Here is a 13,923-nt window from a genome sequence, read left to right as displayed (position 1 = left end):
ACATATCCATTGTTTCATGGAGCACGCCAAAGGTCACAACTCAATGCAAGTCTATGAGAGCCTCATTCTGGCTCTCAGAGATGCATTCGGAACTGTTGACGTAACTTCTGACTACCTGCCAGTCAGACATTAGTCAGAAGATAGCACTATGGGACCGGAATAGCGGCTGTAAAAAGATGAAGTTGCAGAAAGGAGAATATATGATAGTGGGCAGGAAGGGTTGTAAGATTGTGACACCCCCCTCTTTCCCCTTAAAAAACCCCCAAAAAAACTAAAAAAAAAACAAAAAAACAACCCTTCCCTGCAGTTCTAACATTGTGTGGTAAAAATGACCTGATGTCATGATTTTCCAGATCAGTACAATTACAGCGATACAAAAATAGTCCAGATTTTTCAATTTATTTTAGTGGGAGTAAAAACAAAACCCAAAAACAAACAAAACAAAAAAAACAAAACAAAACCAACCCAAACATTCTTTGGTAGTTTTTAATGCATTAGTTGGTCCCCTTAGCGGACTAGTACCTTTTTTCCTTAGGGTACTTAAACCTGCGCGTGTCTAATCACTTGTACTATATGCCGTAATACTTCAGTGTTGCTGGATATAGTACAAGTCATGCTCTCCTTTGAAGCCCGGCCACGGACTTAGTATCAACTCCACTTTACTGTAACTTGGGCTTTATCCTTCACCTAGTGCTGCCTTTTCCTGCATAAATAACAGCTTATTAGCTGTGTGACTTCACGTAAAGGGTCTGTCGTCAGTCAAGCAGAAGGGGACGATGGGAGGAAAAAAGGAGCCAGAATGATTTGTCCCGGGAAGTGCTTCTTCATGCTTGAAGCACTTCAGCCTCATTTGCATATTACTTAAAATTGCTATTTCTTGATACTGGAGGAATGGACTGACAAGTATATAGATAGAATGTCTTTCTAAAAGCTACACGCGCATATAAACAGTTTGGTTGGTGAAATACTGCTGACAGATTCCCTTTAGAGATGAAATAATCTGAAGAATGAACAAAGCCAGATTCACACTGCATCCAAGATCACTGTCCAATTAGGAGAAGAGAAAATCTGAAGTTAAGGGGAGGGATTTTTGGACATTTTGAGTGAGCACTGTTAAATATATCAAATCAGTGCTACTTACCACCAAGTTACTTCAAGGTTCAGTTTGATAGTGCCAAGGTCGTTTATGTCAACAGCAACAGCTTGAGGATGAGCAGCAAAAAGATCCTTTGTCTCACAGGTAACACTCCCCACTAGGATATGAGTTGCAATCCCCTTCAGTTCTGTCACCTTAGGAGAAAAATAATAAACACTATCGGCCTGAAACGTACAGGCGGTGTGCTAGATTATAGATTTATGAAAGCTCTAGAGACGTACCTTAATTGATATGAGGCTGTTAATCAAAGGAACGAAAAACATTTCATCGCCATCCCAACTCTGCTTGCCATTAACCTCTATTTTGCCTTTTAGTTTCCATCTTTGTCTTCCATATCGCATAAATATCTGTAAAATAAGTTTATGTTTTATTGTTCCTAGTAATTTATATATTTGGTTTGTGTTAGATGCGTCAGATCTTTATCCATTTGCCAGTAAAACTTAATGTATGCACTGTAAGAATATTTTCGGGTAAACAGAGTAAGACAACATTTAGATGACATTTTCAATTTATGGAAATCTGTGTCTAAGGTCAGAAAAGTCTGATTCAAATGTTTTTTTCCAGTTATTGATTAAATAGACACAATTCATCAATTTGATAAAAGCAAGGCATTTAATAGCAAACATTTCTATGAAAAAGTGCAGAAGGAATGGATAAGTGTATTTCTAAGCAGGTGTCGCTCTCTGCTGGAAGTTCTAATGAACACGGTGTTTATGAGCACAAGCAGCTACATACAGTATATGATCCTACTTTGTTTCATAGAGGAATGCAGCTTTGTGAGAGATATAACTGGAGGTTAGATAATAAGATTTATCTACAAGGGGCGACAACATTCTGCGGCTTTCTGAGTGCGGCCTTCACATATCTGATGTGTGAATGCCTTCCCCGGCATAATGATCAGACATGATCACTCCTTTACACCAAACACTCTGTCAACCATAAACCTGAAAACACGATATAGATGATGATCTTCCCTGGCGAAGCCAAGCTAATTAATATATGAAGAGAAAATGCAGACCACAAATATAGCTAAGGTATAAGGCTATATTAATGTGCACGTTGCCTTTTCTCTTGATCTGTAAACTGTACCGTGTCAAATGACAAAATGCATGCGTTTTGCTTCCCCAGCAAAGTCTATGAGAAGTCAAAATTTCCATACGCACTTTGCTTTTTTAAGGCAGCGTTTTGTTTGACAAATATTTGTCAAAATCGTTGCGTGAAAAAAAAACAAAAAACAAAAAACAGCATGTCACTTCTTCATTGCGCTTTGGGAACATTTTCCACACATTGAAATGAATGAGGTGTGTCAAAACGCAACCAAAATGTTTAGCTGTGCGTCTGAACTACATTTTGGTTGCATTTTGCATCCGTTCTTGTGAACAAAAACGCAGGTCTCTCTCTCTCTCTGTCAGTCTCGGTCTCTTTGTCAGTCTCATCCCCTCCCCCCTCTCCTTCATATTCCCCAATCACTGGCGTGGCTGTCACACTGCTCCCGCGGCTTCTCCTGCTTCTGAAAAAGCCGGCCGCTCATTAGGCTCATCTCATATTCACAGTTTCCCCTGGCGCCTATTATTGGTTACAGTCTGATAGTGGTCACTAAGGCTACTTTCACACATGCGGTTTTTGCTCTGCGGCACAATACGGCGCTCTGCAGAAAAACCGCAACCGTTTTTTTTTTACGCCGGTTGCGGTTTTGCATAGACTTACATTAGTGCCGTATTGTGCCGCAGGGGCTTGCGTTCGGTCCGGTTTTTGCGGCATGCGGCAGATTTAGCCGATGCCGCGGCCGGATAGAACGTTCCCTGCAACGTTTTTTGCTCCGGCAAAAAAAACCGCATCGCGCCGCATCCGGCCGCTGCGGCACATTTTTCAATGCATGCCTATGGACGCCGGATGCGGCGCGATGCGGAAAAAAACGCATCCGGTCACCGCATGCGTTTTTTTTCCACTGCGCATGCTCAGTAGCGTGCCGCAACCGGGAAAAACGGACGGGCCGCATGTAAAAACTTATGCAAAGGATGCGGTGTTTTCGCCGCATCCGTTGCATAGGTTTCACAGCCGGATTGAGCCGCAGTGCTCAAACCGGATGTGTGAAAGTAGCCTTAGGCGGGCTTTGCACGTTGCGACATCACAAGCCGATGCTGCGATGTCGCACGCGATGTCCCTGCCCCAGTCGCAAGTACGAAATCGTGTGATAGCTGGCGTAGCGAAAATTATCGCTACGCCAGCTTCACACGCACTCACCCGCCCTGCGACCGTCGCTCTGGCAGTCGCCCCGCCTCCTTCCTAAGGGGGCGGGTCGTGCAGAGTCATAGCGACGTCACACGGCAGGCGACCAATAGCGGCGGAGATGAGCAGGATGTAAACATCCTGCCCACCTCCTTCCTTCCGCATATCCTACGGAAGCCGCGGTGACGCCGGTAGGAGATGTTCCTCGCTCCTGCGGCTTAACACACAGCGATGTGTGCTGCCGCAGGAACGAGGAACCACATCGGACCGTCGCGTCAGCGTAATTATGGATTACGCCGACGCTACACCGATGATACGATTACGACGATTTTGCGCTCGTAAATCGTATCATCTAGGCTTTACACACTACGATGTCGCATGCGATGCCGGATGTGCGTCACTTTCAATTTGACCCCACCGACATTGCACCTGCAATGTAGTGTGCAAAGCCGCCCTTAGCGTGGGGGCATGTCTGACTGCAACCAATCACAGCCGCCAGTGAGCGAATCTATATTGTGCAGTAAAATAAAATTAAAAAAACAAAAACAAAAAAAAAAAAAAAGAAGACGTGCAGTCACCCCCAATTTATACCCAGGCAACAAAAAGCCTCACAGCTTCTGGCTGGTATTCTCAGACTGAGGAGGCCTATCGTTTTTAGGCTGCTCCTCAGCCTAAAAATATCAGCCAGCAGCTGCCCGAATTGCGGCATCCATTAAATCAAACAGTCCTTGGACCTTACCTGGCTCATCTCGATTACCCTGGTGCGGTTGCAATCGCGGTAATAAGGAGTTAATGGCAGCCCATAGCTGCCACTAAGTTCTAGGTTAATCATGGCAGGCGTCTATGAGATACCTCTCATGATTAATCTGTAAGCGAAAGTAAATAAAAACACATACACCCAAAAAATCCTTTATTTGAAATAAAAAAAAAAAAACAAAACAAAACAAAACAAAAAAAAAAAAAAAAAACACCCCACCGTCTTTCACTACTTTATTAACCCCCAAACACCCTTCCAGGTCCAACATGATCCACACGAGGTCTCACGATGCTTCCAGCACTGCTACATCAGAAGCTCACAGCGAGTGGCCATAGACCACGACTGCTCTCTGTGAGCTCCACGCAGCAACTGAAGTGAGTTGCGCCATCAGCGGTGACATCACTCAGGTTACCAGTGGCCACAGCTGGAGTCCTCCACCTGTGACAGTAAGTCGCCCGAGTGACTGAAGTGAGCCGCGCGATCAGCGTGACGTCAGTTGATTTGCGGTCACAGGTGAGTCCTTCACCTGTGACTACAAATCAGGCCGCGACACAGAGAGCCGCGCGATGAGAATGAATTCGAGTGAACGTCGATATCACAGCTGCTGGCCCCGCACTACTGCCTGTACTGCAGAACTGATGTCAGAGGTTCCCCAGAGTTCATGACAGCAGACACAGAGCCGCACAATGACAATGAACTTGGGTGAAACGCTGACGTTACAGCTGCGGGCCCTGCACTACTGCCCGTATCATGGCACTGACCTCAGAGGTTCACCCGAGTTCATTCTCATTGCATGGCTGTCTGCTGTCAGTCATGCTATCTAATCTATTTCTTCTATCTATCCCTCTAAGGATTTTATAGCTGGATTACAATCCTATTTTATTTTTCCTTTAAAAGCGCACTGTCCAAAACGCAGGGAAATGCATCGAAAGCGCACAAGTTTTTACCGCTTTTTTTGTCAAATGCAGTGTTTACATTTGTCAAGAGTCTGCCATCGTGTGCATTTTTTGTTGTCAAACCAGAACGCAGAGTGCGGACATAGCCTAAAGATACAGGTGTGCTTACTGCTTAACCGAATCATGGCTAACTGATGTGCAAATATAAGGCGCCAAGGGCCACATTGGAAACTTTCACAATTTGTTGGGAACAATTGATGTATAGTAATGGCATAAGGAGGTAATAATTGACAGTCCTCTCTATACTTGTAATGGTCTTGTTCCCATGTAAAACATTTTTATGAACTGAAAAAGTCACAAATTCACCAACCTCATACTGGTCTCCAGGACAAAGACGTGCAAAACCTGCTAGGCCTATAAAAAAAAAACAAAAAAAAAAAAATCAATATTAATGTGTAGCTTTTAGTCCATATTAAAGCCAATACAGAAATTACAAACAAAAAAAATCTACAAATTACGGTGGGGGCTACAGAAGTAGAATTGACCACTAGGCGGCAGCAGTGATTAATGTGTAGAATCTCATTAGCATTGAGTAAACAGTAGAATATACATCATCTCAGTATCAATCTTGATAGGACACAGATTTTCATAGGACTTTGCTCGTCTACACAACAATGAGAAAGTGATTATATGGTTAAAAATATATATGTTTTATAGTGTTGGAGAAACAAAAAAAGTATCTAGTAATGTACAGAATATTTGTTGCAATGGATAGAAAGACTCGGTACAGATTATCTTTGACATGTTTTGCAGTGTATGTACAAATCTGTAATAACATCATGTGAAAAAGGGTTACTCTGGGGGGATAAAAAAAAAAAAAAAAAAATAATATTTATTGTCCCTACCCTCAAACTATAAAATGAGACGCACAGTGCTTTTCCTGTAATTCAGTGTGACGCTGGAGCTGCTCTCGGTGCTCCCCCCTCCCCTCTGGGACGTTACATCACACATCAGGGGGCGTTGCCTGCTCCCTGCAGTTCGTAATATCAAGTTCCCTGATAATATCTGCTTCTCTTCCGGAGCAGGGGGCGTGGCCTTACACATTGTTTTAGGACCACAGGAAAGCAGATATCATCATCAGGGTCTTAAGGTACCGTCACACTAAGCGACGCTCCAGCGATCCCACCAGCAACCTGACCTGGCAGGGATCACTGGAGGGTCGCTACGCGGGTTGCTGGTGAGCTGTCACACAGGCAGATCTCACCAGCAACCAGTGACCAGCCCCCAGCCAGCAGCGACGCGTGGAAGCGATGCTGCGCTTGGTAACTAAGGTAAATATCGGGTAACCAATCCGATATTTACCTTGATTACCAGCGCACACCGCTTAGCGCTGGCTCCCTGCTCTCCTAACCACAGTACACATTGGGTTAATTACCCGATGTGTAGTCTGGCTATGTGTGCAGGGAGCCGGCACTGGCAGCGTGAAAGCGGCGGACGCTGGTAACGAAGGTAAATATCGGGTAACCAAGGAAAGGGCTTCTTGGTTACCCGATATTTACATTGGTTACCAGCGTCCGCAGAAGCCGGCTCCTTGCACATTCAGTTGTTGCTCTGTCACATACAGCGATCTGTGCTTCACAGCGGGAGAGCAACGACTAAAAAATGGTCCAGGACATTCAGCAACAACCAGCGACCTCACAGCAGGGGCCAGGTTGTTGCTGGATGTCACACACAGCAACAATCGCTAGCAACATCGCTGTTACGTCACAAAAATCGTGCCTCAGCAGCGATGTTTCTAGCGATGTTGCTTAGTGAGACGTGGCCTTTAGCTGTTACTAACAGCATGCCACACCCCTAATGTCTCCCAGAGGGGAGGGGGGGGGCAGCGAGAGCAGATTCCGCATAATACTGAATTACAGGTAGTGTGAGGCTATAGGACTGCACTGTGCAGTACATCTTTAGCGTTTAGGAGAACAGGGACAGTAGAGGAATTTTTATCTCCCCGGACTACTTCTTTAATTCAGTGTGCTAGAACGAATGGTTCTCCATCTGCTGCATACAGTGATAACCAGCATGCTTTAACTGTTGTTGGGGCAGTCACTGAAAAGCTGCAGATCTCAGACCCATGCTCTAATATCACTTGGCAGTCTAGAAAGAGCCTCTGGTTCTTTGCACTTATCTAATTTTTGTGCGCCAGCACCTGACATTTCAGTAAAATCCTGAATCATGGACGCAGAACCTATATGCCACATTCAGCATCACAGTGAAATAATCACTACAGAATAAAAAAAACAAAAAAAAAAACCTGACTGACAACTCAAGACAAACTTACGATAAGTCCCTCTCCATATTAGAAAACACACACACATACATACATACATATTATATATATATATATATATATATATATATATATATATATATATATATATATATATATATATATATATATATATATATATATATATATATATATATATATATATATATATATATATATATATATATATATATATATATAATATGTTAGAGACTTGCTTTTTCCAAGAGATTAAAATCAATGTCATTTCCCCCTTTGATGTGAATGAACCATAAAATGACAAAGAATGAGCTACCTTTCATTTTGATGTAGAATTCACCCAGGAGATTTTCCATTTCTGACTCCACCGTGCACATATTCTGAAAAGTAAATTAGCATAGAGGTCAGCAAACAAAAATAGGAACAGAAACGGCCAAGGCTTCTAAATCCAATATCTACATGACTGCGGCGTTCTTTACATAAAGGAGAGCTACAAGAACTGACATCTACATGAAGCCGTGAACATTTCATCATGATTATCCGTACTTGCTGATAAAGGCTAGAAACCTAAAATAAACAAAAACCTCATTTAATGTCCCCATGACAACCCTTCTTGGTCTGGGCTTCTATATTAAAGGAGATATTGATGTGAATTGCAAGTTAAATTTACTCCAATGTTGAGTAGGTACAGTGGGGAAACAAAAAAAAAAAAAAAAGTATTTAGTCAGCCACCAATTGTGCAAGTTCTCCCACTTAAAAAGATGAGATTTGCCTGTAATTGACATCATAGCTAGACCACAACTATAAGAGACAAAATAACAAAACAAATCCAGATAATCACCTTCTCGGATTTGGCAAGATTTTTTTGCAAATTATGGTGGCAAATAAGTATTTGGTCAATAACAAAAGTTCATCTCAATATTTTGTTACATATCCTTTGTTGGTAATGACAGAGGTCAAACGTTTTCTGTCTTCACAAGGATGGCACACACTGTTGGTGGTATGTAGGCCCATTCCTCCATGCAGATCTCCTCTAGAGCAGTGATGTTTTGGGCCTGTCGCTAGGCAACACAAACTTTCAACTTCTTCCAAAGCTTTTCTATGGGGTTGAGATCTGGAGACTGGCTAGGCCACTGCAGGACCTTCATATGCATCTTACAAAGCCACTCCTTCGTTGCCCTGGCAGTGTGCTTGGGATCATTATCATGCTGAAAGACCCAACCACGTTTTATCTTCAATACCCTTGCTGATGGAAGGAGACTTGCACTGAAAATCTCACGATACATGGCCCCATTCATTCTTTAATATACACGGTCTAGTCGTCCTGGTCCCTTTGCAGAGAAACTGCCCCAAAGCAGGATGTTGCCACCCCCATGCTTCACAGTGGGTAGGTGTTCTTTGGATGCAACTCCGCAGTCTGTCTCCTCCAAACATGATGAGTTGTGTTTCTATCAAACAGTTCTACTTTGGTTTCATCAGACCATATGACATTCTCCCAATACTCTTTTGGATAATCCAAATGCTTTCTAGCAAACGTTACGCGGGCCCGGACATGTATTGACTTAAGCAAGGGAACACGTCTGGCACTACAGGATCTGAGTCCCTGGCGGCGAAGTGTGTTACTGATGGTAGCCTTTGTTATGGTGGTCCCAGCTTTATACAGATCATTCACTAGGTCCCCCCCCCCAATGTAGTTCTGGGATTTGTGCTCACTGTTCTTGTGATCATTTTGACCTCACGGGGTGAGATCTTGCTTGGAGCCCCAGATCAAGGGAGATTATCAGTGGTCTTAGTATGCATTCCATTTTCTTATTATCACTCCCACAGTTGATTTCATCACATCAAGCTGCTTGCCTATTGGAGATTCAGTCTTCCCAGACTGGTGCAGGGGTACAATTTTGTTTCTGGTGTCCTTCGACGGCTCTGGTCTTCACCATAGTGGAGTTTGGAGTGTGACTATTTGAGGTTGTGGACAGGGGTCTTTTATACTGATAAGTTCAGACAGGTGCCATTTCTACGGGTAATGAGGAGGACAGATGAGCCTCTTAAACAAGATACAGGTCTGTGAGAGCTAGAAATCTTCCATTTTTTTTACATGACTAAATACTTATTTTCTACCATAATTTGCCAAAAAATCTTGCTACATCAGACAAGGTGATTTTCTGGATTAGTTTTATCATTTTGTCTCTCATAGTTGTGGTCTACCTACGATGTTAATTACAGGTCTCTCTCATCTTTTTAAGTGGGAGAAGTTACACAATTGGTAGCAGACTATACTCCCCCCCCCCCCCCCCCCCCCCCACTGTATATTAACACGTGTGACAATAGAGTTAAATTATGGATCTACGCAATTCCCCTATGATAACTGTGGAGTGTTCGAAAAGAGAAATATTGTCATGGGGATGCAGGATTACCCGAGGTGACAACATCAGGCCTGGCCCTTCAAGCAACTGATGACTCAGGGGAGGGAATGGGTTCCCATTTGCCCTGATCGTGGGCACAGTCAGCTGTGGTCTCCTGCAGAGGAGACATGCGACCCCGCCAGTCAGGACTTGCTGCGTTCAGAACGCAGAGAGTCCTGATCGTGGTCACATACCCTAATGAACCCTCAATTTGCCATATAGCTTTTTCTACCTATTCTTACCATGAAAACACACAATCTACCTAGTTTAGTGACATTCCCGGTAGTCCTGCCTCACTCACAGGCATTTTACATCCTGCAGTTATGGAAAATTACGGTATGTAGAAGTTCTCTCCATTACAGCGGCTTGATGGGTTAGATCAAACTGGAGGAGAATCTTGGTCTCAGAGAACGAGAAATTAAATGTACTGAGGCCTACTGGTATTATCTGGCATGGTCTCCGCTATAAATCATGAATGTGATGTTCAGGCATTCATTCTGGTTGTATTTTCTTCAGAAGATGAGGGAAGACCCATTTTAACAGGCAGAATTAATGCTTCTATGAATGCTTATTCCCTGGTTAATGATGCTCAGTCAATATAAAGCAAGTCAGCAATCACCTTACAATAGAACAAAACGCTTGCTTACACTGTTTTCTTAAGCGGATTTAAAAAGAATTGTTCCTGCCAGCACATTGTCCTGCATAAAAAAACAAAAAAAAAAAAAAAGACATCCTGCCGATGACCTGATATTCTATGTACACAGTACGATCACATTCACAATCGTTCTGTGCACATACAAGTCTGATCAGCACCTAAACCACACATTAAACACTTGCCTATCAGTTTTCATGTAGCCTACTTGCAGTCTATTAGCAGCTACAATAAGGGTATGTGCGCACGTTGCTTTTTACCTGCTTTTTTGCTGCTTTTTCTTCTGCGCTGTTTAATGCCAAAATGGATGTGTTCTTCTATTCAAGCAAAGTCTATGGGAATTTGGGTTTCTTGTTCACACTATGTTGTTCAAAATGCTGCCTTTTTGTGGCAGAACTTTGGTCAAAAACTCAGCTTTTCAAAGAAGCAACATGTCAATTGTTTTTGCCATTTGGGTTTTGCACTGCAAAGCTGAGTTTTTGACCAAAGTTCTGCCACAAAAAGGCAGCATTTTGAACAACATAGTGTGAACAAGAAACCCAAATTCCATAGACTTTGCTTGAATAGAAGAACACATCCATTTTGGCATTAAACAGCGCAGAAGAAAAAGCAGCAAAAAAGCAGGTAAAAAGCAGGTAAATAGCAACGTGCGCACATACCCTAAGGCTACATGCGCACGCTGCTTTTTTTCCTGCTTTTTTGCTGCTTTTTTGGCTGCAGTTTTGTTGTCAGAACTTTCTGACATTTGACTTCCCAGCAAAGTCTATGAGAAGTCAGATTTGTCATGCGCACGTTGCAGTTTATTTGTCAGCGTTTTATTTGTCAAAGGTTTGTGACAAAATGCAGCATGTTCATTCTTCCTGCGTTTTTGTCAACATTTGTCACAAAAACGCAGGGTGTGAAAAACGCAGCAAAAACGCACCTAAAATTACATGCGTTTTTTGTGACATTTCCAGGCTCTCTGACAAGGTGCAGTTTTGGCTGCAGTTTGTGAACACAAAAAGATGCAGCGTGCGCATGTAGCCTAAAGCCATGTGAACACAACATGAGTGGAATACAGTTTTGTGAGGAACCCATTAATGGGTTAAGATTGAAGAGCACTTCAGCTGTAACTAAGGCCCAGTCAGGACAGGAGGAACATACTGGACTGTTTATGCCGGGAATGTATGTAATACGCAGCTGCTCTCACGGCTTTCTGGAAACACAAGGACAAGGACATTTAAGGACCTACCTCAGTGTACTCCTTGAAACTCTTATTTATTTCAGACAGACTCTCCCGAGCGGCCCTGCTTGAAGGAGAGGCAGCAAATGCCTGCTTCATTTTACATGCCCCCTCACGTAGGCGTCTCTGGATGCAATATGCTTCATATAGTTCATCAACCTTATTGAAGCATGTACATAAAATTAAAGTATTGACAAGTGTATACATCAGTATAAGTCATGTATCACAATAATAACAAATATGAATTTTCAAGTGTGCACTGTACAGCCAGAATGTTCGTACCGCAATATAGACAAAATTTCACAAACATAAAATATAAAAGTGGAACAAACTCATTGACCCATTCATAAGTATAATCAAGGAGAGGAAGAGGAAAAAAAAAAAAGTTATGGAGCTTATGAGGCAGCACTAGGAAAGCAAGGTTAGGCACCCACCAAATCCCTTAAGTTGGATCCAAGACGCTGCACAGATCCTTCAGTCATCGGGGAGTCCAGACAACCCCTCAAGATCCTTTCACATTTTTGCAGATAGCCCCAATTCTTGTAGACAAAATGTTCAGAAGAGAACAGGTGGTATTTACCAACCTGATCCACAATGAGCTAGGAGGGGGGGGCGACTATCAATCCATCTAATAATTATCCCTTAATGCACAAGAAAAATTTTCTTCAGAAAAGTATTGTCATGCCATAACCACTCTTCTGCATTTAATACCCTGAATAGACAATATAGGGTCCAGCGGAACCCCAGACACAGAATTGTCAAGAGCAGCTGCACCACATCCCTCCAGTATGCCTTAATAAAATGACAGTCCGATATCATTTCCTAAAAATCCACTTTGGACTAGAACTATAAAATAAAACAGCAGCACAATGTCTGCAGGGATCTGTCTCAGTACTTGAGGCAGCACTCCCATCAATAGGAGGGGAAAAAAAATAAAAAATAATAAAATAAAATATGAACCTCTAATTCTCCGATATAAGCTATGTTTCAGCTCTCTAGGAGGCCTTATAATACAGTTGTATTATACTTTAATAAAATTGATTGATCGGATTTTGGAGATGGGAGTAACCCTATCACATTAGCAAATCCCTCCAATTAGAAACGTAGTATAGGACTCCTAATTAGTCGCTTACCTCATCTGCGGGGCATTACAGTAACTTAGGTATCAATGTTTATGACCATTAACTATCACTATATGACTGGACGTAACCATGCCTACATTACACCTACTACATATTGGGATAGGATCTTTGACTTGGGAATACTCCTTTAAAACTACATTTTGGTACCTTTTGATTATGAATGCCTAGCATTCCAAACACACACAGTTATATTAAGGGTACTTTCACACTTGCGTTGTTTTTCTTCCGTTACAATCCGCCCTTTTGGAAAACAGCGGAATCCGTTAACGGATTCCGCTGTTTCCCATAGACTTGTATGGTTGACTGATTGTACCAAAAGGACCTGCGTTGCTTCCGATGGGCGACGCTCCGTTGCTTCCGCTCAGCGGGAGGAACGCAGCATGTAACGTTGTTTTGAGCAGCGGAATCCTCTGGATTTCACTGCGCATGTTTTTTTTTTTTTTGTTATAAAATCACAAACTTTATTTTGGCTCGCGGTGGCCGAACGTTCAGCTGAGCGCCTGCCCGCCGGCAAGTGACAGCTCTCAGCTGATCACCCGGCGGCCGGCTGCAGGGAGCGATCAGCTGATCACCCGGCTGCAGGGAGCGATCAGCTGATCACACGGCGGCCGGCTACTGGTAGCGATCAGCTGATCGTTCACAATAGTCTGCCACCGGTAAAACTGTAAAAAAAAAAAAAAAAAAATCAAAACGGATTCTGTTTTCCAGCATCCATTGTGCCACTATATGCAACACATCCGTTGCATCCGTCACACAACGCAATGCAACGGATACCGTTCAACGCAAGTGTGAAACTAGCCTAAGAGTATGGGGAATTAAATTCTTTACACATCTGATCTCAATACTTTTCAAAGAATCTTATATTTTCTCTGTATAATATAGCTGCAGCTTAATTAAGACCCTTAGCGCCTGGGCACACGTTGCAGATGTCACATTTTTTTTCCTGAGGGTTTTTTTCTTTATTTCCTAAGGCTGCTTTCACACTACGTTTTTTTTAACATGCGTCAAAAAAATGTTCAGAATGCAAAAACGGATCCAGTGCAAATGCGTTTTCATTTCAATGCATTTGCAATGGACTCGCGTCAACATGCGTTCACCTGCGTCTGTGTGCGTTATAGTGAGGATCCAGCGACTTGCAGTTTAACTTTTTTCAAAAACGCTACTTGTA

General features: G+C 42.8%; 1 protein-coding gene across 3 annotated transcripts in view; it reads right to left on the bottom strand.

Annotated features, from left to right (window-relative positions):
* The window catches only part of RIPOR2 (RHO family interacting cell polarization regulator 2), a 243,360-nt gene that overhangs the window by 89,796 nt on the left and 139,641 nt on the right, over positions 1-13,923 (bottom strand). For all 3 annotated transcript variants that reach the window (XM_075314675.1, XM_075314678.1, XM_075314676.1), the window contains exons 7-11: positions 11,623-11,772; positions 7,654-7,717; positions 5,409-5,452; positions 1,378-1,503; positions 1,142-1,290 (exon numbers count right to left, since the gene is read on the bottom strand). In XM_075314675.1, the coding sequence (XP_075170790.1) occupies positions 1,142-1,290; positions 1,378-1,503; positions 5,409-5,452; positions 7,654-7,717; positions 11,623-11,772 (533 nt within the window). The remainder of the gene's footprint in view (positions 1-1,141; positions 1,291-1,377; positions 1,504-5,408; positions 5,453-7,653; positions 7,718-11,622; positions 11,773-13,923) is intronic.

Source organism: Anomaloglossus baeobatrachus, chromosome 6 (genome assembly GCF_048569485.1).
Source record: "Anomaloglossus baeobatrachus isolate aAnoBae1 chromosome 6, aAnoBae1.hap1, whole genome shotgun sequence".
Classification (NCBI taxonomy): domain Eukaryota; kingdom Metazoa; phylum Chordata; class Amphibia; order Anura; family Aromobatidae; genus Anomaloglossus; species Anomaloglossus baeobatrachus.
This window is presented reverse-complemented; position numbering and strand designations above follow the sequence as displayed.